Source organism: Watersipora subatra, chromosome 2 (genome assembly GCF_963576615.1).
Source record: "Watersipora subatra chromosome 2, tzWatSuba1.1, whole genome shotgun sequence".
Taxonomy (NCBI): domain Eukaryota; kingdom Metazoa; phylum Bryozoa; class Gymnolaemata; order Cheilostomatida; family Watersiporidae; genus Watersipora; species Watersipora subatra.
This window is the reverse complement of record NC_088709.1, coordinates 56,992,877-57,017,685: the sequence shown is the minus strand read 5'-3', so window position 1 is coordinate 57,017,685 and position 24,809 is coordinate 56,992,877. Positions and strand designations below refer to the sequence as shown.

Here is a 24,809-nt window from a genome sequence, read left to right as displayed (position 1 = left end):
AAGATATCTGGCCATCCATGTGGTCTGATATCGGTAATAGCATCCTGAACATCGTCATACATGCATCGAGGGCTACCAGCATAAGAAGAAGGACGAATGACTGATTGACCAATGTTCTGTGCATCATCATTCTTCATTATGTGAATCTAACTGTCAGCTCTAAGTCTTCTTGGATTACGTGTAATATTCAGTAAACATAACATTAAAACATTCACTGCTACTATCATGGTAACCTTTACAAAAAATTTGAGTGCTGTGTTAAATATCTCCTAAAATTGAAACATCATTATTCATTTTTATTTAACATGAAAAATAACACAAGTATGGAAGTTATAAACGTATGTTTAAGATTTGTATTCAAAAAATGAGCAAGTTGTATATGTTGTTAGTAGTCAGGCTCGGCGTAATCATTGTCATCTATGTGTGAATAGGTGGGCGAATATACCGTTAGCTCAATAGCTGAGCTGGTATCTGAATAATCCAGTTCTTCAATCACATTCTCACTAAACAAGGAGTCAACTGTCACACTAATGTACGAGTTTCTACAAGATATATGAAAATAATATGAATACTTGTGCCTACTTTACTATAAATTGTGCAGACAGGCCTATGTAGTGATAAATGCAATCAAATATATAATGAGCCTAGCTTCTAGCTACAGATTTTTTAAGTTAATTTATCTGCTCAATATAAAGTAGTTCTAGGCAAGCAAGAACAGTGTGATTAAAAACATTAACGCTGTCATTGGCTAAAAAAAGTCATTCATCAGCCAATGACTGAAAACAACATGTGAATGAACCCTTGTTTTAGATCAAATGAATATCCAGAATCGATTGTGAATTGATGCTTAGTGTTTAATAGCGTTTTAAATAAAATTATAAATTAGTTGCCTTATTTTTGATGACAAAATCTTCTTTATTTGAAAATAAATGTAATTGTTTTAGTATTACCATTTGAAGTCTGCAGCAAAGCCAGCTAAAACCTCAGTGAACATCTGAGAATTTTGCTTAAAACTGCCTGCTCTTAGTCTAACAATGAATATTGGGCAAGGAGGTGGCACGATTTTTCTTACAAATACTTTCTCAATATTCTTTATGTTCAACCTCAAAGGAAGCCGGCACAGAAAAAATAACAAATCTGTACAGTATTAAACTTTTTATGCTTGAATTTAATGCTCTTTGTCTGCTTTTTATGTGAGAAACCATTGACAGATTGATGCATATTTATTTAAAATTCTGCCTATTCTATGCAGCAGACGCTCCTATAACATATAGTTTCTATAATGTAAATGTTACGTACCATAAAGCATTTAAACAAAGTTTGTGTTTTATCTTACGCAAGAAATTGCATATAAGCGTACAAGTCGGTGCAAACTCTCAAATTAATGAACATTTAGGAAAAGATGCTAGTAAAAAGGTATCAAAGGGCACACACTGTGTTTCCATGATGTGCATGATTCGCCAATTTAAGCCAATCCGCAAATTATCCGCGTCATAGAAACGGCATAAATCCGCATGCTAAGCGAGTTTTGCAATCTGCAAAACTTTATCAAATCCATCATGCTTGTGAATCATGGAAGTGGTACTTGCGAATCTTTGGCATTTAAATTCTCATTCTAAACATTTTCACACTGCTTCAGTCGTTTTTTATTTTGATTTGAGCAGGCTTAATGCTCTAATGTTTCGAACGATTGCTGCTAAGCTTAGCGTGACAAGACTGATGTAGCTATTTTTAGAATCATTAGTTAGGCTAATACTTCACCTATGGGGTAGAGCAGGTGCAGGGGTGCAGGTGTTCATTAAAACGCCATTGCAAAGTAGCTGAACTTGTGCAGAGCACCAAATGCGTATCATGCGAGTCATAAAAACATAATGACAATGACTCGGCGCATTAAGGAAATAGCAGAGGACAGCGAGAGAAAGTTGTTGGAGAGGATTGATAAATCACTGTGCTATGCGCTCCTTCTTGATAAATTTACAGACGTTGACAACAAGTTGCTACCGCTAGTTTATGTGTAATATATTTATCAGAGGAATTTGCATGAGGATTTGCTGTGTCACTGTTATTGTGAACCCACACTGCAGCCGGAGAACTATTCACATTGCTGAATGGTTAAATAGCGGGAAAACTGTGAGGGTCTTGTTGTTTCGGAATATGTACTGACACCGCTGCTGCTACGACCAAATGGCTGCCTAGATTAACTGTTTAGAATAAGGAGAACGCACCTGAAAGGGAAACCACACACAGTATCATTCACAGGAAAATTCTTGCAAGCATTGGGAAATCACTAGATAGAGTGTTGTAACTGCGAGAGCAGCTGCAATGATTTGTTTCAAAAGACTCATCGCTAGCAGCAAATTTCAGCGATGAGGAAAGGGTTGAATACTGGCTTGTTTTTGTGGCATACTCAGCTGGCTCAAACAACTGAACCTGTCTTTCCAGAAAAAAATGACAACTATTTTCAAGTTGGCAGATTAAGTAGCTGCATTTAAATCTTAACTGAATTTGGGTAGACGACGCGTGAACAAAGGCATATTGGGCATGTTTCAAACATTGACGGGGCTTTGTGCAAAACTGAACCTGCCCTTTCCCTTACCAAGCTGGTCCACAATCACCTATATTCGCCATTAAATGAGTTTGATTGCTACCTCTTAACCTCGAAGTACCTACGTAGGGCCAATGAATTGATTTGTGACACTTTGTCAACAAACCAGCTGAATCCAGCATGTCTGTGCTAGAAAGGCATCAACTGCTAGAGATTGCAAATGACAGTGACCTTAAAACAGCGTTCAAAGCAACTACACTGCCAGTTTTTTTATTGAACCCATTGCAGAATACTCAAAAGATGGTTAACACAGCGCTGTTAGCTGTTGAAGCTGTTGAAGCTGTTTTTTTTTGCTATGACCGCGACCAAAACAAGGCAAATGATTAAACTGCACACAAGCAACAAAACTCAGGTTTCCTTGTCTGCTATTATCCTCAGATGGGGCCATCTCGTTGCAAAGAAAAACCTCAGGGCTCCCATTGGTTTAGCATTATGGGCTGTTTTCGATGTTGTAATTTGCTACATTGTTGGAGCAATGCGTTAATAAAGTTATTACTGCCTAATGTTATAATAACATTGTAATATTATAGAGCACTGTGCTAATAAAGTTCTCTATGATTACTCAACAGATTCAAGTTTATTAATATTATTATTATTATCTCCGCTTGGTCCATAGCAAAGTTATCAAAAGTTGACTGTTCTGCAGTTCGAAAAGGGTTAGAGACCGCTGGTCTACAATCTTGCCATTTACACAAAGACAATTGTTTTAAAATTTAAAAAAATAAGCCTTCCACATAATAGATAAAAAGTGACTTTAGAGTTCGGCTTCCCAAGCTAAAGCCTACTCAAGTCATGTTTAACTAAACAACTAAAGAATCAAGCAGTCTAGCAACAATAATGATGGAGACTTGTTTAAAGATTATAAGGTAACTAATTATGAGTTGAGTATTTTACCTTTAAAACTCTTTGAGAAAAGGTGATGAACTTTTGATCAACCAAGATATTTGTAAAAAGTCACAAAAGCGCCTAACCAATTTTGTATATAATAGTTGAAGCCTAAATTGAGCATTTTGTTCCGACTCACATGCATTAGTTTAAATCAGTTATCTAACCAATAATATTCAATTAAAATTGACTTACCCTCTCGAAATGTTTTGGAATTTACTTTTGTACTCATGCATGATTTTTGCTAATCCAATTGCAAAGGCGAGAACAACAGCAGAGCCAACTACAGTTCCCGCCATCAATGCCATGGACCGATGAGACTCTTTCTACAAATCATCTTACAAATTTGAGCGTTGATTGAACTTAACAGTGATTAAGAACTAGGTAGCTCGATGGTGCCTAAGAGGTCTTGAGATACTAAAACAAAAGTAACTTTGTTTTTAGCAGCTTTTGCTTAGCACCATGATATCTAAATATAATAGATTGAATGTATAATTTATTAAAGACAAAAAAAATAGTTGCGTATTTTTTCCTTTATAATTGTCAAAAACGCAAAAAGTATTCATCATTAGTTAAACATCGTTGGAACATAGCAACCATCCTAATCAGTTATGGTTATATAATTTGAGATTTGGCTGTGAATCATTGTAATTACTGCTATTTTTCAAAAAACGCTGTACAAAAATTTTGTTTTCTGTAACTTTAGATGCATTTCTGTTCAATCAATGTTGCACTATCATCTTTGCATCTTGCTATTTAGACGATGACTCTAACAAGACCCAGTAGTTGGTATTGCTCAATCATGAAAGATGATGACCATGTCTTATATAAAAAGTAGTTATGTGTGGCAAAAAGCTGACAAACATTTAAACTCGTTGCTGGCACTAATGTAACGCCGAACCTTTGTGTCAAAAGGCAAAACTCTTCAAACTTCAATATATCGCCGCATACGAATGTTCAAATCAATCCAAGCATACATTCAACTTCTGTTTTAAAGGTGGGCAACTTATGCGTTCATCACATCTCCTTAGCAAAGCAAAATGATGCAAAGGCAGACAGCAACATGAAAAAGAAAAACCAATCATAAATTGTCGTTAACTTGCTGTGGTGAAAATCTGATGCCAAAACTGTAATCTCAGTCAGCTTGAAAATGGATGGTGAATTAGCAATGCTGCCAAACCGGCACTCTCCAGACAGGCTGGGCATGTGCAATTAGCTATTGATTGGCTACGGATCAGAAAAAAAACTAAAAAGGCTATCAAATTTTGAAAGAGATTTTATGTGGGTTTCAATGTTTGGAAATTTATTATTCTTTCCCTTTGGATTAACCTCACTGGTAGAGAATTATGAATTTTAAACTTAATGCAAAAATAATAGTAAATTTGTATGTCAAGTTAATATTTGTAAAAACTAAAGAGAAATATGCCGATAAATTTTTTTCTAAAAATGGACCTTATTTAATGAAGTATTGACCGAGCATGTTAATGGAAGACTAATAGAAATATATATAATATTACAATATATCAATATAATATTATTGGTCTTTCTGTTCTGTAAACTTTTTAACACTCGTGCTCATTTTGTGTAAAATATGGTGTGTTACCATGAAATGACAAGCCTATTAATTTGCTATAGCCATATAATATCCTAGGTGACTGTCAAGCCAGTACGGGTTTGGTTTGGGTTTTAATTTCTACCACACCACAAGTGGTACTAAACTAATACCGCTGCTTGAGCAGTTTAAAACAATGCTATAATTAAGTTGTTGCATTCTAAATATTTTATAATAAATCATCAAGATGAATATCTTTTTGTGAGAGATGCTAATAAAACCACATCATGAGTGGTACTAATAATACCTGCCAATAAGTGGTATTAGAGGTGCCATCTAAACCACTCATTTAGTGATACTAAGATACGGGATAACCTCAATAGAAAAGGTGGCGAGGGGAAACATTTGATGCAGCGCCCAGTCATGGTGAGTCAAGAAGCATCTAAGCATGACTGCTTCAGATTTTTAACTTTACTAGCTACGTATAGAAACGTGGCAGACGCCGGGCCATGAACTTATTTCTGACATTATATTCTCATAGTATCTACATATAATCACCCTTATACACGTTGCATTACTTTTTGTACATTGTTTCTGTCTCTTATGCAATTATATTGCTATTATTTTTAAACGCTCTTAGTTTGGCCGTAACTAAGGAAACATGTTAGCGATCACATTAATTATACTTTTTCTACAGTTGCCATTTGGTTCCATCATATGGTACAGAAGGAAAAAACATATATACATACATGTATATATAAGAGAGAGCTCTTGCTAGCAAAGTAGTAGTGGCCACGCCAATAATGGGAATTTCTTTGAATAAAACTAACGGAACTATTCACACTTCCTTTGTATTTTATGCATCATTTCTTGCACTCTTGTCCGGGTAGAAGTCAGCAAGATCATTTGCAGAAATACTAGCATAAACTAGATAGCAACACAAAAAACCTTCTCCAATGGGAAGGCTCTGCAACAAGTTAAGAGTGTTTAACAAGCAGCCACGGAAGTCTGAAGCAGTTCGTTAAAAAATTGGAAATAAGTAAACTTCTTGTTCCGGGCAATATACTATTTATGCTGTATACTGTCGCAATCATCAGATGAATACAACTGCAAATTTTTGCATAAAAAACCAACACTAAACTTTCAGGACTTGGTTTGTTATTAAAAAGCGATCAAGAATGGAACTTACTGTTGTTGGGTTATAATAAGAAACTGTCACAGGATTTGACCATTCTGCAGAGTTATTGCTAGAATCGTAAGCTTTGACTCGAAAGTAGAATGTCAGAATGTCTGTAGAGATGTTGAGACCAAGTGGTTCTAAGGGGATGCTACCTGTTTAAAGGACCAAAGATTTAAACATGTTGAACCAGCTAAAAGATTTACCTCAAATTATCCAATCACAGGCGAGAATCATAAGATAATGCTTTATAGTAGACACATGGCAAAACTTCATACTGAATATATGCATGTTGAATATGCATGTTTTTCACAATTCTGTGAAAAGAGCACGAACAAACACATTCTTTCTGGTCCAATCTTTTTTATATTTATTATCTTTATTATGGTCCAATATTTAGATTATAAAAGTAGAAAGAGTAGCTCATAAATGTTTTCATTAAGGACAAGTTTCTCAAAGAACGACAAAAGCATTGTATGACAAAAAATTTAAAATATCATTTGCAAAAATTAAGAATTTGCCTAAACTTACTGGTTTTAATCTGTAACTCTAGACGTTTTCCAGCCTTTGCTTGAAGTCTTGAAACATTTGTGATGATGGAATCTCGAGGCACCAACTTAATATCTTGTATCTCTTTAGTTCCTGCAACTCCAAACTGATATCCAGAAGCTGTAAATATAGGTATAACTGCTACAAAAAAGTATTTAATGTCAAGGTAACTTTTTTCTACAGAATATTCTGGGCCTTTAAATTACTGCCGCTGCTTCATTGTTTTTCCAAATTATGTGCAAAAATTAAAAATTCGTAGATTATTTCAAAAAAAATAAACCTGCTTGAAGATAATCAGTACTAGAAAGAATGCTTTTGGAAAAAAATTTGCGATGGCTTCAACATTTATCAGTTTTACAAAAACAATTACATGGGAGACTACTTTACATTAATCAAGAGTAGTTTTCTCGAGTAACTCCTGGTGAATTTTTGACTTGTTTGAGTTTGAACATTAGTGTGGGTCAATGACAAATATATTATTTTTTGGTTAACAAAAAAACTTTATGCTATAGACCATCTGAATTTTCAGACCAATATTTTTTTGATTCCGAGTGATTTTAAAGCCTCGTATAGGCCTAGGATTACCTAAAATGAGAAACACGGATTCACCTATCAATGTACTTACATGTAGATAAGCATGGTTATCAAAACAAGTTCGTTGAGAGAATTTCGGTGAGGAATTTTTATTCATTGTAACAAATCCCATATTTTCTTTGTGTGTGTTTGTTAGCCTGTATAAATATTATGTTTTTTAACATATTTTAATCAATTTATCCAAACTTTACAAGAATATAATCCGTACCTTCAGCCATGTCAGTCAATGATTTAATTTTGCAATTTCTTCTGGTTTTTGAAAACCAGTTTCCATCTAATTAAAAATGAAAAGGTCTGGACATCACAGAACCTAACACTAGATCATCACAAACTCCTGTCTGTTACCATGATTAAGCAATGCTTGTTACTACTCAATTTTTATTTTGTGAAAATTTGTTGAAAGAATTATCATATATAGCTGCTCTCAAAATATTATTAAATCTTATTAATATACTAAGTGTAGCATCATTAGCATTTAACATGTTAGTTGACAGCATTTGAATCTACCATCAGATGAAAATCATACTAAAAAAGACAACCATACAGCTGGTATGGTCAAATCTAAACATTAAACAGTTTGTACATAGTTTGTCATAGAACGAACCTTGACCAATATTAAGGTCTTCTCCTGGAGCTGTCCAAATTAGAGTGACAACATCTTTGCTATTTGAAACTTTGTGAATAGTCAGGTCAGTTATTCTATCAGGTGGTGTAATATCTGGTACAGATTCCCAGTTTTTTACCACAATCACACTTCCTGTAATGTAGTAGACTTTTCTGAAACTATTTTATAATATGAGTACTCTTTGTGTCGTACAACAGAAATTGAGATATTCTATAATTTGGCTGCACATTTAGGCGGCAGCCATAATAGCATGCAACACTTTGACATGTGAACATTTAATGTTTTACCTTTTTGCAATCATTTTATATGCCTACTTAGTTTGCTCTAAGCAAACATAGACATGTATAAGCTTAAAAAAAGAAACAAATTTCAATATTTGTTTGTCCTTTGTTAGTTTGTTTGTCTGTCTGTTTATGTGTACAGTTATAGAGACTAAAAACTAGCAATGAAAAATATGCTTTGGAGTGGAACTCGCAACATTCAAATCGCCAGTCTACAAGCACTAGGCTGAACCGTTCTTAAAGTTTTAAAATTTTCTACATTTCTATATATATTTATGGCTATTGCAAGGTTAGAAATTAAATATGTACATTTTTTTATTAACTGATAATACATTTTGCAGTTGTTTTCCTTTTGAAATATTTTCAAAAAACTATTTCAAAATTCACTATATATTCTTTTGCTTTGTAATATTAAAATATACCATTTCAATCTCAAATGTGTCGTAACACCCCTATTTTCAGTTTTTGTAAGACTGATCACTAAATATCCAAAGTACATTTTTTATACACACACTTCTAGGGACTCATTGTTAGTATCAATTCAAAATATTAATGATTTTTTATTTTGTTTTTGAGTTTCTATTAATTGTATCAGTATCAAATAATTTTTTATTGAATTTATTGTATCAAAACAGTGTATGTAGTCATTACTTGCTGATTATTTCCCATTTAAACACCTTTACAGTTTTTTATTTTTTCTTTCATTTTATTTGAGTTTAGCAGAATGTTTTTATCATAATATGAAGTATAGATGGTAGAGAGTAAATGTTGTTAAATAAAAATAAGATTTCTGTGCGAAAACCTTTTTACATGTAGTATTCTCGCAACGCTGAGCACTCATCTAGCACATACATGTATATAAATTTGTTTATTTAGTTACTTGCTTTGGTTTGGCTGCAACAAAACTAGTGATAGTTATAATACACAAACTATTTATTAAGAAACTGTGAGTAGTTAAAGATATATTAGGTTGACTGATCACGACGCTAAACTAAATACAAATGAAATATTTTAAATGCTAATGAAAAATACCTCTTTATCTTGATGGAATTTTTCTATTGATATTCTTCCACGGCTTTGCCAGAATATTAGAGGAGATTTTTGACATAAGTTTGTTTATTTCCAATAGTCTTTACAATAACTAAGTTACTATGTGAGAGATTGCAAGTTTTCCTTACAGAAGAGCTTAATGCCATTTAGTGGTACTATCAAAAACATATTGGTTTAATCAGTCCACTTTATCCAGAAAGTTCATCAGTGATCTTTGAAGTTTAATGAATTTTGCGAGTAGCTCATTAAGATGTAGTACGGAATCCGAGGCTGACTCAAGTGAACATAAATTTATCACTAATCGCTTCAGATAATATAGCAAATTGTAAAGATTATGCAGATTACCTTGCCATACTGTCATTGAACTTACATAGAGAATGTTGCAGTGTAAACACATAATTTTGCCTTCGATTACATTAATAGGAAAGCACAAATAAACCCTTTTACACATGTTCTCTTCTCAAACAAATATTAAATAGCAGTTTTAATATTATGTGAGGTTTTCTGCTAAAGAAGCTGTGATAAAATGACTCACAAGTACTTTGTGAAGTAACTTCGCAAAGTTGCTAAAAGTAACTCATTTAGTCACCTCAAGTTTTACTTACACTAGATATTAATCCTGCAGAATTTTTACAATCTATTTGATTGGCTGTTTAAAAGAATGCTACTGATGAAATCTTTACTTCATTCACAAAATATATTATTATGCCTTTTTAATTTGAATGTCTTGTGATCCCACATATGTTTTAAATTAAAGAAAATAAAATTTTTAAATAAAAAATAAACTCATATGTAAAATAAAACGATTTCGATATGTCAGAATAGAAGGAAGCAAATGGCAAAAAAAATCACATTTCCTTTGTCGTTGATTGCATGCCCAAATAATCTATTAAAGAATAGCCTCAGACAATTATTTAAAACTGAGTTGAAATTGCTAATATGTTTTTGCTTACATACATGTACCTGCAATTTAAATGAATCTGCCAAAAATCTTATGCAAAGTATCATAATATTCTTAAAGGTTTTTACAAGAAAACTAATGCTAGTTGAAATAACAGCCTGAATGCATGAAACACGTACACTGCATATACAAATATATCTTACTATTATGAATGGCTTTGTAAAAGTAAGTGTAATAAAAATCATTGTTTTTGTTATGTGGTGGATTTGCCACCAAGTAAATTACGTTTTTTTTATATATTATTATAGGGAGTTGTGCCCTATTTTTATCTTTTTCTGAGTAGCTACGCCCTCGTGGGCTGGCCTTATGTTCCACTAATTTGCATATCTTATAGTATATAAAGGAAGGCATCAGCCTTATTATTTCGTTCTGAAATACATGTTGTTCCATGAACCATCTCTCTCTTCAGTTTTTCTGATAAAGAGAATTACTTGATTTATTGCAAGTATCTTGGCATTTTGCCTCTAAGCGCTGCTCGGTATATCAGGAGAAGTCGGCCTGTCGACCTGTCGACCACTACTGGCTGTCGACCTTGTCGACCTTGCTGTAGACTGTCGACCTGTCGACCAGGGGTCGACCCCTGTCTAGAGACGAGCAATTGTGTTGCCTATAGCGTAAGACGTCTCATACGCCGCTGTGTGTTGGTGACGCAAACTAACGTAAGGTTGCCCGAGTTGGTGACTTGTTACCTGTAGCATAAGACATTCCATATGCCGCTGCGTGTTGGTAACTCGGCCCAACGCAGTGCTACCCGAAGTTAGTGATTGGTTGTCACCTGTAGCGTAAGATGTCTCGTACGCCGCTGCGTGTTGGTGATTCAGTCCAACGCAGTGCTCCCTGCATTAGGGATTGTTGTTACTTGTAGTGTAAGACGTTTTGTACGCCGCTACGTGTTGGTGGCTCAATCCAACACAGTTAAAACACTAATTTGAATTAGAAGTGCATAATTCAAAAAATTTCCTTTATCTGCATGCCCAAGATCTTTTTATAGAGCTCTAAAGGTGGAAGAAACAACTATACAAAAATAATATCCTAAGTAAATGATAATATACTGGAAAACTCAAAATCCTGCAAAAATGAACAAAAATCTCAAAAAGGTTTAATGTATAAGTACTGACACTTAAATTGTAACGTCCTTTGATTCTAGTGCATCCACAAGAACAAGTAAATTACCAAAATGTTACTGTTTCCATGCAGATACCTGTAGAATGCCTTAGTTTTATTGCTTTACTTATTGTGCTTCCCTAAAACTACAAAGAAAATTATTGCTATCTGAAGAACGAAACACCGCAAAAAATGCCAAAAAAGCTATTTTCAAAATTAGAAAAATTAATAAATTACCTGAAGAGATTCTCGAAAATTTTCCCAGACTAGAATAGCCAGTAGATCTCCTTCCTCGACTCTTAGCTTCTTCTACGGGTGCTGGGAGTAGCCCCTCTCCAGTAACATCGACCTGTGAGTTAGTGAAACCTTTGAATACACTAATCAGCTGCCATGTACAAACATACCATAGTGAAGGTACCACCTACGTCATTTAGCAAAAACAAATTACTCTTTCATTCAAAGCAGCTAATCTTAGCTTTAAAAATAAAAACTCATTTGAATGCAACAGAGATTTTCTTCCCTACAAGTATAATTTTTAGTCCATCGTTTAAGGAATTCATACATCGGTTTAGTCTCTGGATTTGAATGAGAAATCGCTGAAAACTAATTTTAGAGCAGCCAACAAAATGAACTTTGACCACCAAAGACCTTTCGCAGTATTATTGTCACTATGCAGGTTACTTTTGGTATAAAAAACTCCTTCAAACTCATGCAAAACACTGCATCAAAAACTTAGGGCATCGGATATTACAAAAAGCGGGGTTGGAAAATTTTACAGACTACACTAAATACCCACTTAGACTTATTTTGAAACCGTGTTCATTTTTGCTTTTTTCTGTCTACTTTTTATGCAACATTGCAGTCCACAGCTGCAAACTACGTGACCTTACTGATTTTCATGTAATAATTCAGTATAATACAAACATATATTGTAGACCTTCCTACAACATAAATAAACCGTTCCGAGAATGTTTATGTTTTATGGATTTTAGTTTAGGTATTTATAGTGCAAAAATTAAAATCTCTCAGCAATGTGCATCAAAATAACTCGACATGATAAAAGTAACCATAGTTACTACTTCTAATTTCAATAAATTTGTCTAGCTAGTAATCCTGATCTCACATTGCTTTGACTATCATAGATCAGTTTAAAAATCTTTGGTCTTGTACAGCATACAGCATCAGTAACACATGTGACATTCAGACACCACATACGCTGAATAACGAGTAGCCAGATTTTGGCAAGCAAATTTCCATTGAAATTTTCCAGTTTGACTGTTTCAGCAGTTCCTTACAAAAGTTCCTATACAATCTTCGGTAGTTATTAAACTTTGTCGGATATACAAATAAGTCCAGAATGAATAATACCTCTTCCGTTGATCACTATTCAAGGAGTAAAATTTAAATAACTTACTAATATTTGTTACAAAAACAATAAATATGACAAACCGATCGAAGTATGAATGCTTTTGGGCATGCTTGTATTTGGAATATAAACTATATGTTTTTCCCACCCCTGAGTGACTTACATCTAAGTTGCCTTGAAAAGAGATAAATTTTTCTTAAACTTGAATTGTTAATCAGCGTACAAAGGTAGCAGGACTACATGATTCCTCGTGTTATTCAAGCTTGCCTAATATTGCCTAACATGAGCTAGCTTTAATACCCGTTATGTTGTAGTATTAGTACCCAACATGTACTAATATCAGTACCCAGTATGTACTAATAGTAGTACCCAATATTTACTAGTGTTAGCACTCAATATGTGCTGGTATTAGTACCCAATAGCTACTATTGGTATTCATGATGTTAACCATATAAAAACAATCATTTAATGATATTATACAAAATCGATCACAGCTCCAAAAGCTTGTCTAAACTAAACATTCTATAAGAGTTGATTAATGCACTGTATATGCCTGATCTTGATATATCACTATTAGCAATGGAAACACCACAGATAATAGCTATTATGTGTGCCATGAGTGATATGTACTCCATCTTACATCTACTCCAAAGTAGCTTCCTCCAGCCCCATCAATCATATGAGCAGGAACAAAACCGGTGTAGATTCCATCATTTGGCGTTGAATCTTTACCTACAATTGATGATATTCTAATGAAAGGCTGGTTCACACCATATCGCGGTATCTTGGCATTGACGCTGCAATACTTCAATGATGGTCAATACTAAATATGTTTACACTACCACAAACCCATGCTGTTTTGCATCAGAAAATACTCACCAACGTAGTGATCTAATCTTTTTTAAATCTTTTGAGAAGAAGCATACTTTTTCGTGTGCTTGAATTAAGTAATAAGCCCACAGCAACTAACATAAACAAAAATAAAAATAAATCACGGTATCCACAACCGTGATTTACTATTCCCCTGACCAAACACGAGCGAAGTGATTGTTTGGAAGCTTTATGATATATGCATATGTGCACACAACTCGCGAAAATTATTCATGAACAGCGGTTCCAAACCCTTGGGTCCAAATCTCATCGACAAATTTAACCATTTTTCTATTGAGTCATTTAAATATAATAACAATACAAAACACATATAAACCTATTTAAATATGTTACCAAGTCTTTGTTATTTGTAGACAATATCCTAAAACTAACCCATTGGATCAGATTATACATAAGTAGACAGATTAATTTGGCCTAAAATAACCATTTAAACTTTTACAAACCTTATTTAATCAAAATTAAGACCGGCCAACAAAATGTTGATAAGGCCATGCGACAGAGAGTAGAACTAATAAGTCGTGTGCATTTCACGAGAAAAATGTGCACATTTCACCAGTCTATGGCATTGTCCAATTGCCGAAGGTTTCTGTAACGAAAGTAGAAGTACTGAAAAGTAATTGTTTCTTCTTTGCCGATTTCAAAGTAACTGATATTTTGGACAATTAAAATGAGTACTTTGGTATTCTAACTGATGTCTAAAGCAGGGAAAGTAAAGGAAATGACGATAATATTTTTTAACGATTTTCATAAGATTATTGCAATATTTAATTATAAGAATAATTATTCGATTTTATAAGATTTAATTACAAGAATAATCCTTTGAATTTACAAGATCGAAGTATATAGTGATCGATGTTGGGCAATATGTTTCCGTTATTATTTTTTTAAGTAGTTTTGTTAAATAGATTTTCTAAAAATCTAGATAAATATCACAACTTTTCGATATTGGCTGCTAAAACTTTTTGAAATGTAAACAAAATTGTGCATTGGTTTTCTATTATTACTGTATTACTATATTAATAAAATTGGTTTTTCTAATAATATTAGTGCATTTTACTTTTAATATTGCATTTCTCTTATTGCAGGAGAGAGATAAAAACATATAACCTTTTCCATTCATTATTGCTGTTTGTTGTACATAATAACACCCAGTACATTACAGCTACCATTGCAGCTACCATTGCAGTTATCCTATTGAACTGGAGTGCCATTTGACTGCTAATATTGCATTTCTCAACCATCAGTACCCTTTCTTTTTTCTAATATCACCTTGGTCGTGGGCTGTATGACAGGGGAACTTCTAGTGATAAAATGGTTTGTTTGTTTGTTTTATTCACATAAAATCACAACACGATGATAAAAAAAGAAAGGTGGAATGAGGACCCCTATGCGCAGTAGATGGCTATTTGAAGCGCAGAGCCTGAGTTAACAGATGAGAATGTCAATGAAGAAAACATGGATTGTCTAAGCAAAAAAAAATCAGAATAAATCTATTCCAGAGAGTCCAGCAAGTTCTGCTTCAAAGCAGCCCTAAAACCATCATAACTATCAAATTTCCCGAACCAATTTGGCAAGGAGTTCCATGCTGATGACACACAATGGCAACCCGTTTATGGCGTCTAGTAGAAAAGGAGAGTGGAGGAGATAATGAAAATAAAGAATGGCGTGTGTTGCAATGTGTTGACAAGTTTGTTTGAGATTTAAAATGTGTGAAGATTAGAAGACGTATACTTAGTAGGTATAGTTGTTTTATTGGCCAAACACGAGATTTTTAAAATGAAAGAATTAAAGGAAAATAAAAGTTTTTTATGATATCTTATTTTAAGCAATTGCTTCTGGGTGACCAAATTTTGTTTAAGTAGCTCATTGAAGCATTTCCTCATGCTTCCAAGCAATAAAATATTTTACTAATTAGAGTAAAATTATTTTATCGCTTTTCTGGTAATTAGAGTATTATATAACAGTAAAAGAGACATTTCTGGTGAGATCAATGAGGCCTGGTAAATAAGTCCAAGGTTTTGTAGTAGTTGGTTTCTCAATGGCTTTCTGTGTCTTGATCAGTTAAGTATACTATCTACTGCACCGCCTTACAATTTTATGCTATTTGTCATTGGTTCAAATTATACATACAGTAGTCAATGGTCGGCAGAATATCAGAAAGCTTTGACAGCTGCAAACCTTTTGAACATATCCGCTTTGCTTCTTTAGTGCTATTGGCTTTCAGTTCACATAATTGACAATGAACAGAAAAAGGAAAAGGTCGACATATGGCAATATAGTGTGAACAGTGTTAAATATTTCAATAATCATTAAATATAACTTAGGGATTATGTGATGAGTAGACTTGGTGATGCTTAAAAGAACTTTGATAGATTATTTTGTTACTTCCAACTTTTCCTCTCCCTCTTCTTTTCACCTTTCTTCTTCCCTCATTTTCCCTCTTTCCATCTTACAATTTGTCTCTCTGGTCCTTTCTCTTCTCCTGCTGTATCTCTTTCTCTCTATAGTTGGTTGTTTTGCCATTTTTTCTTTCATCTTTGTCTTTCCTCTGTTTTAATTTTTAATTTCTCTCTGGTTCTCTCCCTGTTCTCACCTCTTCATCTTAAGGTGATAATACTTTGAATGCTTTAGCAGTAATTCACATGGTAGTGGGTTTATGTTAAAAACTACTACGATGTCACATCAGGTTGTCTACATTACATTTATAATAAACACATATGTACATGTACACACGGCAATGAAACGTGTGTACATGTAGACACATTGTATGTGTACAAACTTTGATGCACTTTGTCAACCCAAACATGTTGGTCGACTTTGTTACAAATAAAACCGAATCATCAGCTATCAGAAGAAATAGTTTATCTTAACAACTGTAATCTTCTAATTTTCTTATTTTTAATGTAAGCAAGCTGGTTTCATCTAAGATTCAATTTTATATCATCAATAACAACAAGGCTTGTTACAAACAAGTATTTATATATGAACAAAGAAGTTATCGTTCTCATTCAACCAAAGAGAAATAAGTAACTAACTCATGAAGACTGGTAGAGTAATTTAGAATTGTTCAAGAGGATCTTCAGATAGTTCATAAAGTAATTAAATCTGTTGATTTATGTGATGGATCTAGACCCTTTTATACAGCTTTTACAGCTAGCACTTTTGAAGGGTAACTATACAAACATTGCCATCAAAATTTCTTGATTATTAACGTTAAATAATAAATAAGCTGATGATAATTCAATAATGGTAATAAAAATCTAGCAAGGGCCTCATGACTGTCACATGACTGAACATATTTCGCATTTGACAATCTATTCGCATGGTATTATCAAAATGGTTAGCGGCAGAGGGTATCTCCGATACCGAACAGCTAAGGATTCTTTAGTGAGCAGGTGTAGTTTAGGCCTATTGAGAGGCTACTTAGAGCCTATCAAAATGAAACCATTCAGTGACATTTTTCATTGTGTACATTTTAATATAGCTGTAATTAATGTAATTTTTGGAAGGAGCGCTTATGTAATTATGCAAGAAGAATTAGTATTTGAAATATTCTGGAATTGCCTTACCTGATCCGTTGTCAACGTACTTCACAGAAAGAACTGATCTACCTGGTTGGTTCAAAAGAATGTGAACTGAAAGATTTAAGACAGGAGAGTACTCTTGGAACACTCCTACATAGCCAATTAGCTAAAAATAAAGACAAGTTTCTAAGTTTTCTGACAAGATACATGTAGTCAAAAAATACAGCGGGCTCCTCGAATTAAACAGTATCTCTATTTAAACGCCACTAAAGGGAAGGGTTAAAAATAGAGAACTATGGCATTCAAATAGAGGTTTTACAGTAAATTACATTGCTGCTAACATCTTAAAAACATTGACAAAATATTTTGTAAAAAATATCATCATAAAACATTAATGATTAGAACAGTTTTATGAAGTTTGTTGTGTATAAATTAATCAAGTATATACTAATTATATATATAAATAGATTTATATGTTTTTATCATAACATAAAAATTATCAGTCATAGAACTGTATTCTCAAAAAACCAACCAATTGAAATGCAGCTCGAGCGCAATAAAGTTGTGATAGAGAATGTCTAGCGTTATCGCTCTGCATGAGCTCCCTGCGTGCGTTCTAGCGCAGATTAGTGCACTAAATATTGCTTAGTGTGTTTGCACATTTATGCTAGGAACCAATCTACTTTCAAAATAATTTCCAAGTAGCTGTAGATATAAAAGTTCTTTGTTTTAGACATTACATGCATGCTGGAATATTATAAAATTGTAGGGAGTCGACTAGCCACCAAAAATTACTGATATCTATGAACGAAGTCTGAAGAATTTAGAGGTGGACAATAATATATTTTTACACATATTTAGTCTTAGTTGTACAAACAGCTCCTCCTTGGTATAAAAATATCTACAATAAAGTAATAAATATACACTGTTATCTTCATAGATTAAAGTTTTTAGCTATGAAACAGCTAAAAGGCAGCTAAAAGTACCTGTGTGTCTTTATCAAACTCGACGTAGCTTTCCCTGGCTTTGTAACTGATGACTACAGGTTTGACTCCTGGCAGCGGAGAAGAGGTAACAGTTACTAGCATTTCTTCATCACTTTCAATTCGAACCGTCTTAGTGATGGTATATTTAATGTAACCACCCTGAAAAAAATATATCTTTCAATGTAAATTAAATTTGCGACATAAGAACAACTCAAAAAGAAGACGCATCCAAAATATTTCAATGACTTTATATAATCATATTTTTTTGTGTTTGCACAAAGGTGTAAACAAATTACAGATTAGTATCATATGGTTGGCCCTCATCAAAAGAAAACTTTGACACACATATGATTACAAATTTTATTTTACCATGCAAGACCTCATATATATATATATATATATATATATATATATATATATATATATATATATATATATATATACATAAATATATATATATTTATAATCAAGATATTTAAAGTATAGCTTTTCTAAAGGCAGCCTATATGCCAGCCAGTTTGCGACTATGTACGGTTGGAAGTGTTTTTTATTGCCACCAACTCTAATTGTGTGAACAATATCAAGTGGCTGTAGCTTTAATGCCTGATATATTTGTATATAAGTACAACCATAACAAAAAAGCACTAGTATAATTTATAAGCGCATCTACCCTATTCTCCATTGGTGAGTGCCATCTTAATATAAAAATCTTTCTTGCTAGGCTACATCCTGTTTGCCTTGAACAGTTAGCCAATGTCAGGCTGACAGTGTATTTGGAGAGCTTTTTTTATGACTGCATGACCTCAATGGCTGTTCAGCTGTTTTCACCACACTATTTCTTGAGTTTAAGTAAAGCTAAATGTTTGTGGATTAGCGTGTTTTTGTAACACATCAGTAATTTTGATAGAATAAAACAAGAAATTAATGAACAATAAACTACACTAATTTTTAAGCTTTTGCAACAGATACACAATACTTCTTGTATGGATATTTGGCATCATAACATTATTGTAGTCTAAAGCAGTGAGAGCTTAAAAATGAAAAGTAGCTAACAATTAAGAATGGAATGTCATGTGGAAAAGCCATTTCTTACAATTACTCAACTACAGGTAGGTAATTTAAGCCTGCTTCTCATATCGATTGCAGGACCCTAGCAGCAAGATAAGCTCAGCGGCTCCTGGTCACATAAAGCTGCATCGCTAATAATTGCATAAAAATGTTCGCTCGCCATTCTGTTTCAATAATGCTGACCTTCACCTGTACAGTGCATTTTGAGGATATTTTGCCTGCGGCTCTTTACAAAATTTGAACAGCAATAAACTCTTGCGTTGACTGCCGGCAATTATCAACGATACTCGGCGGTACCCGGCGCTTAGGTTCACATTTCACTCTTGAGAGCCTGTGGTGCTGTCGCCGGTGCTTGCGGCATATATGGGAACCAGGCTTTAGACTGCTCTGAAACATCTTTGACCATGATAACACAGATGTAATCATGTTTCCACTTAGAAAATGGTTAAGATAGCCATGTGTCTACCAGAAGTAGGCTGTTAGCTAAATTGTGACAATAAACACTTATGCTTAAAATTTAAGCGGCTAAAAGTTAATGCGCCTACATGCAAAATTACTTCAAAATATTTCATGCAACAATTACTGCAAATATAAGTAAACAAATCGTTAAACCCAAGATTATTGCCATGAAACATGTAAACCTTGATGTTGTCACTTATTTTTAAAAGTTAACTACTCAACTATCCAACTACCCAACTATCCACTGCTTTTCCAGGTGGAATTAAGTCATGCCTACCATTTTATGCTAACGTAAAACACTATATTTTTGCTGCAATATCGATTTTTTGTCAGATCACTTCAAATTAAAGTTTTTTAAAATCAGAAAAACATTTTGCTCAACAATCAATGCATTTAAAAAAAAATAAATGTTTAATATCTTTAGAGGTTAGTGAAACTGGCAGCAAAAGTAAAATGCTATCCTTTTGGCAGTTTGATCAAAATATAGCCATACATTATGTAACATAGAAATTTAGTAGCCAAAAGTCTTATTGGTCCAGTATTGAAAGATTTCACCATTAGAAATATGTTTAGGTTGCTGTTTACAATATTTTTTTGTGTTTTGTGAGTAACGCAAAACCAAGCTACTGGTTGTTTTTTGGCACAATGATGACTTAACTTCCTAAAGTTATTGTTGCCTAGTTTTGGTTGGATCTGGCAACACCGCACTTTGTTATTAGTGATTTTTATACGTACAAAGGTGAGACAACATAGAGGCTTTTCGATAAAAGAAACGATAGTCAGGAGCTGGTATAAAACATATGACTAAGCTAATTGTCAGTGCACAGGCAAACCAAAAAGCTAGTGCATAGTACATATTATCAATCAATTATATGCAGTGATATATAAGTCTGTTAAAAAATGTTTGCAAGTAGCAACAAGGGACTGCACTGGCAGCTTTCATTTGGCACACATCAAGTAATAGACTGTCTTACTTCCAGCATTACGTTTGTTGTCACCAAATCAGCAGCATTGATTTTCCATCAGCGCAGTGGTTATGAAAGGAAGGATTGGTGCAACTTGACTCATGTCGTTTTGTTTATTGAAAATTGATAATTGAGTCAATTCATTTATCATGACGCTAAAGACACATTTTAATTCATTATTTCTGGTAAAATTCTCTGAATCAGTAAGAGAATACAAGTGAAAGATACTGAAAAATCAGCTATTTTTAATTTATTTGCAAAGTGAGCTTTAAGGATTGCTTGAGGAAGCATGTTAAACCGAGTGCCCATCTGTGGTATAGGATTAATGGTTACACAAATTTTAATGTCAACTTTAATATATTTGTTTTCAACTTGGTTCTAGACAGCAAGGTCTATGCTCTAAAGCAAAAAATAAAAAAATACTATATATTTGAAAATAAAGTAGGACAAAAATGAATGTACTACATTGAGAGCAGTGTCTATATGTTCATTCATTTGCAAGAAGCCAGGATTATAGATTATGTGAAATCAATAAGACTTCAACCCATGACATTTGGATTAGTAGACTGACGCTCTAGCACCAATTAACTGCTTTTAGGTAATTTTGAATAATTGTGAAGATATTGTACTTATTCTCTGCTTTATGGGCATAACCGATAATATATCACAGCATGTCGAACTGCCAGGAAACTGTTGTATACAATTAGTTGCTTCAATACGCATATATAAACCTATTCATCGTAGTTTTGCTCAAGTGCTGCAGGAGCAAAAACTATACTTTCAAGCTAACTATGGTAAACGCATTGTTTAAATCAAGTTAGAAAATTTTTTCCAACTTGACACTATACTTTAAATGAAGTTTTTTTATGTAATAATAAGCAGCAATTTTACATAGCTTCTTTTTGTTTGCCTAAATTTATGTTAGGAGGTTTATACTATAAAAATATTGACAACACTCATCGCAATTGCACATTCTTTTTGGATTATTTGATTTAGGCATTTTTAATACTTTGACAGAAGTTGCTGGCAATACTTTCCGAGAACAATTACTTGTAAAACAAATATTAAGTCTGTTTGGTACTCAATAGATTCACCTAAAAACAAACTGCAAAAAGTATATATCACACAAATGTATCAACACATGAAAGCTTTAAAGAAATATTAATTGAGATTTTCCAAAAAAATCCAAATTAGCCATATTCTCATACCCTGATTAATATCACCACCAAATGATAAATGGGCTTTCTGCTCATTAAATTAGACTTGTCGGTCTGCTTACCGCCTCTCCTTTCAACATAGCAACAATAAGGGGAAGACTATCATCTTTAGTTATCGTAGTTGTGAGGTTCTTCTCCGTCTCTACGGCTAGATTAACCTCGGAGTTATAACTGACAACGATCTTGGTATCTAATCCGATAGTCTCATCTAAATAAACTACAGATTCAAGAAAACTCTCTCCAGCCGGTATAACAACTTTTTTATTCTGGACCTAAAACAGGATAAACTAGATGGAAATTCAATGCAAATCAGTGCAGACCATAGAAAATTGGTTCAGTATAGCAAGATATAAACTTATACATCAAAGATTAGAGCTCTTGGGCAAAATTTACATGCACGCACCTTGACTTGTTGGTGATGTCATAGCTTTGCACAAGTGATGGCTAGCTATATTCTACACTTCTGAATAACAGCATTCGATGTCATGACTAATTAAACTAATTGTAGAATTTGGAAAAATGTCAGTGTGAAAAATTGTGAATCAAATAAAGGTTATCTCATCAATGGTTAAGCGTTTTAGCAAATCATCAAACATCAGCTATTAGTTGGAAGCATACGTCTAACATTCATTAAAGATTAAACATACTATGGTATCAGTTTGTTCGCTGCTGCACCCTCTAAAGGCACTCTCTGTAAAGAAAAGCTGCAACCCTTCTACAGAGGAGTCATCACTCACAAAATTCTCAGTACCGCCAGTTTCTTGTGCAATTCCAACCAGCTGAGCACCTTGACTGAAATAGAGCCAAATGACACAAATAATAACAATACCGTACTGGAATCTTAAAAACGTATGTATTAATTTAAATTAAGATCGTTTGTTGTCCAAATTTTAATTTTAATTAGTGATTCATTTTGAGAGCTAATAAATGTTCTGTGATTTCATTACTAAACAGTAAAAGAGTGTATGGCATAACAGCATCGACTAATCAGTTGAATCTTTTTTTTGGAGACATGCATATACAGACTAAACAAAAAGTTTTGAAGGGATTTTCAATTTTTTTGCGAGATTTTCATTTCACGTACTTCATTTAGTTTTTTAATGTTACGCACCGTAAATGCATTAGTACGTATTACTTAGTATATCACTGTATATCCACTCATATAAACCTATCTCGGATAAACTCTGACCCAAGAAAATCAGCAAAATTTATAACAATTTGCACATTAGCTAACCCTATAAATCGTAACACTTCATGCGTACCTATCAAGCAAAAGATTGCAACAATGGAACAACTTTTGCAGGCTTAGTACAGAGGGCTTCTACTTGGTGATTAATAAGATAATTAGCCTAAAGTGTCTTCATTTTATTGAACGAAAACAGTTATCTGGTTTTGTTGAGCCAACAGATAATTGTTAGAAAGTAAAGAAAAAATTGGTTGACTAACACATTGATCCATGAGAATTAGCACCAATTGTGTGTGAAGCCTAAAATATTCTTGCTAAATTTATCAAAACTCTCAATGAAGTATTGTCAAGTTATTTGTATAGAACATGGATCAGCAACAATTTGGTATAGCAATGATATTAGTACAGCTCCTTGCATTGCTGAATATTGGTTAAAAACTAGCTATGCATGAATGATAACTCATTCAATTTGAAAATATTTCCATTTTGATACATAAACTAAATTACAGAAAAAGAGTTTTATTACAACTAATTATCAAAATAGTGTCTAAAATGTTTTGTGAGCAGCTTTAATTATTTTAGTAGTCTTTGGAGCGTTTTATACCATGTAAAAGTGATGATACATTTGCCAAGGTAAAATAGTTACGTGAAGCTGTGTCATCATAGTTATTCAAAAGACATTATTGGACAAAAATATTATGCGTACAAAATTTATAGTTGAAGAGAGAAAATTATCATGAAGTAGTTCAGGTATTCGCAGATGCATCAGTTTTATTTTTTATGGTAGACAACATATTAGTTGTTTTTTTTCAGATTGAGGCATTGGCAACACATTGCCTATGCAAAAAACCTATTTTCTTTGTGTAAGTAATCAGGCAGCTATGCAACTATTATCAAGTTCGTTTTAACTAGGGAATAAAAATGCAAGTCAAAAACTTCTTAGAGATAGGTCTTATTTTTACCCAAAAAGCACTGTATCAATCGTTATTCCGTCAGCTCTTATTGAAGGAATGGAACTTCCAACAGTTCCAGCTCCATCTCCTATAAGTAATATTCTGCTTTCAGCAAGCCTCGCTCCCGCATAGTTTCGCAAAATCTACAGTATTTTAAAATAATATACACATTTAGATAGAATCAGTCTATATTTCAGACTGACCATGTGTAAACTTTGAATCAAGCCTCTATTCAGATAAACAAGAGCAAACAGTTTGACCAAAAACTGAGAAACTTAAGACATGTCAGAAATGATTATTTTTTCTCCACTTCACTAAAAATTGTAAAGTTGTCATTTATCATTAGCAATAAAACCTTATTTTAAGTGTTTTTACTAATAATTGGGTAAAATTTTATGAGGAAAAGTTTACCACAAAAATTTATTTTTATAAGATTATTTGTTATCTGCAATTTAAATTACCACCACTATAAAAAATCTATGAGCATCTTCATGGACATATTCAAGTTATTGTATTAAATTCAGACATACAGTCCCCTTAAAAAGCAAATGGCATAAAACAATTGTCCATAATATATCAAGTGGGCTTTTACCCGTTGACACTCGTTGAGACCAACTTCTATATTTGTTCCACCACCTGCTGAACGTGGCAGAGCAGAAATAAGATCTGATCTGTCAGCAGAACTTGTTATCTCTCTCATGTCAGCATGTAAATAGGCACTGCTTTGAAAGGAGACAATTCCAACTGCAGTGCCCTCCTTCAGATAAGCCGAAATATACACACTTGCTGAATCTGCCATAGTTCCAATTCT

General features: G+C 33.4%; 2 protein-coding genes across 5 annotated transcripts in view; both read right to left on the bottom strand.

Moving 5' to 3' along the window:
- Positions 1-24,809, bottom strand: part of LOC137387006 (calcium-activated chloride channel regulator 1-like) — a 261,390-nt gene that overhangs the window by 214,545 nt on the left and 22,036 nt on the right. The window lies entirely within an intron of this gene.
- Positions 138-24,809, bottom strand: LOC137387009 (calcium-activated chloride channel regulator 1-like). Of its 3 annotated transcripts, none has more exons than XM_068073286.1 (13): positions 24,591-24,809; positions 24,008-24,141; positions 22,507-22,651; positions 21,922-22,131; positions 18,151-18,309; positions 17,210-17,330; positions 13,390-13,481; positions 11,621-11,732; positions 7,967-8,119; positions 6,751-6,888; positions 6,232-6,374; positions 3,686-3,816; positions 138-542 (listed from the first exon to the last, which is right to left on the bottom strand). In XM_068073286.1, the coding sequence occupies exons 1-13, from the start codon at positions 24,795-24,797 to the stop codon at positions 386-388; spliced, it is 1,902 nt and encodes a 633-aa protein (XP_067929387.1). In that variant the 5' UTR covers positions 24,798-24,809; the 3' UTR covers positions 138-385. The 3 variants fall into 3 exon arrangements, with proteins under 3 accessions (XP_067929387.1, XP_067929388.1, XP_067929390.1); XM_068073287.1 differs by having other exon boundaries at positions 6,751-6,861; XM_068073289.1 differs by lacking the exon at positions 3,686-3,816 and having other exon boundaries at positions 395-542.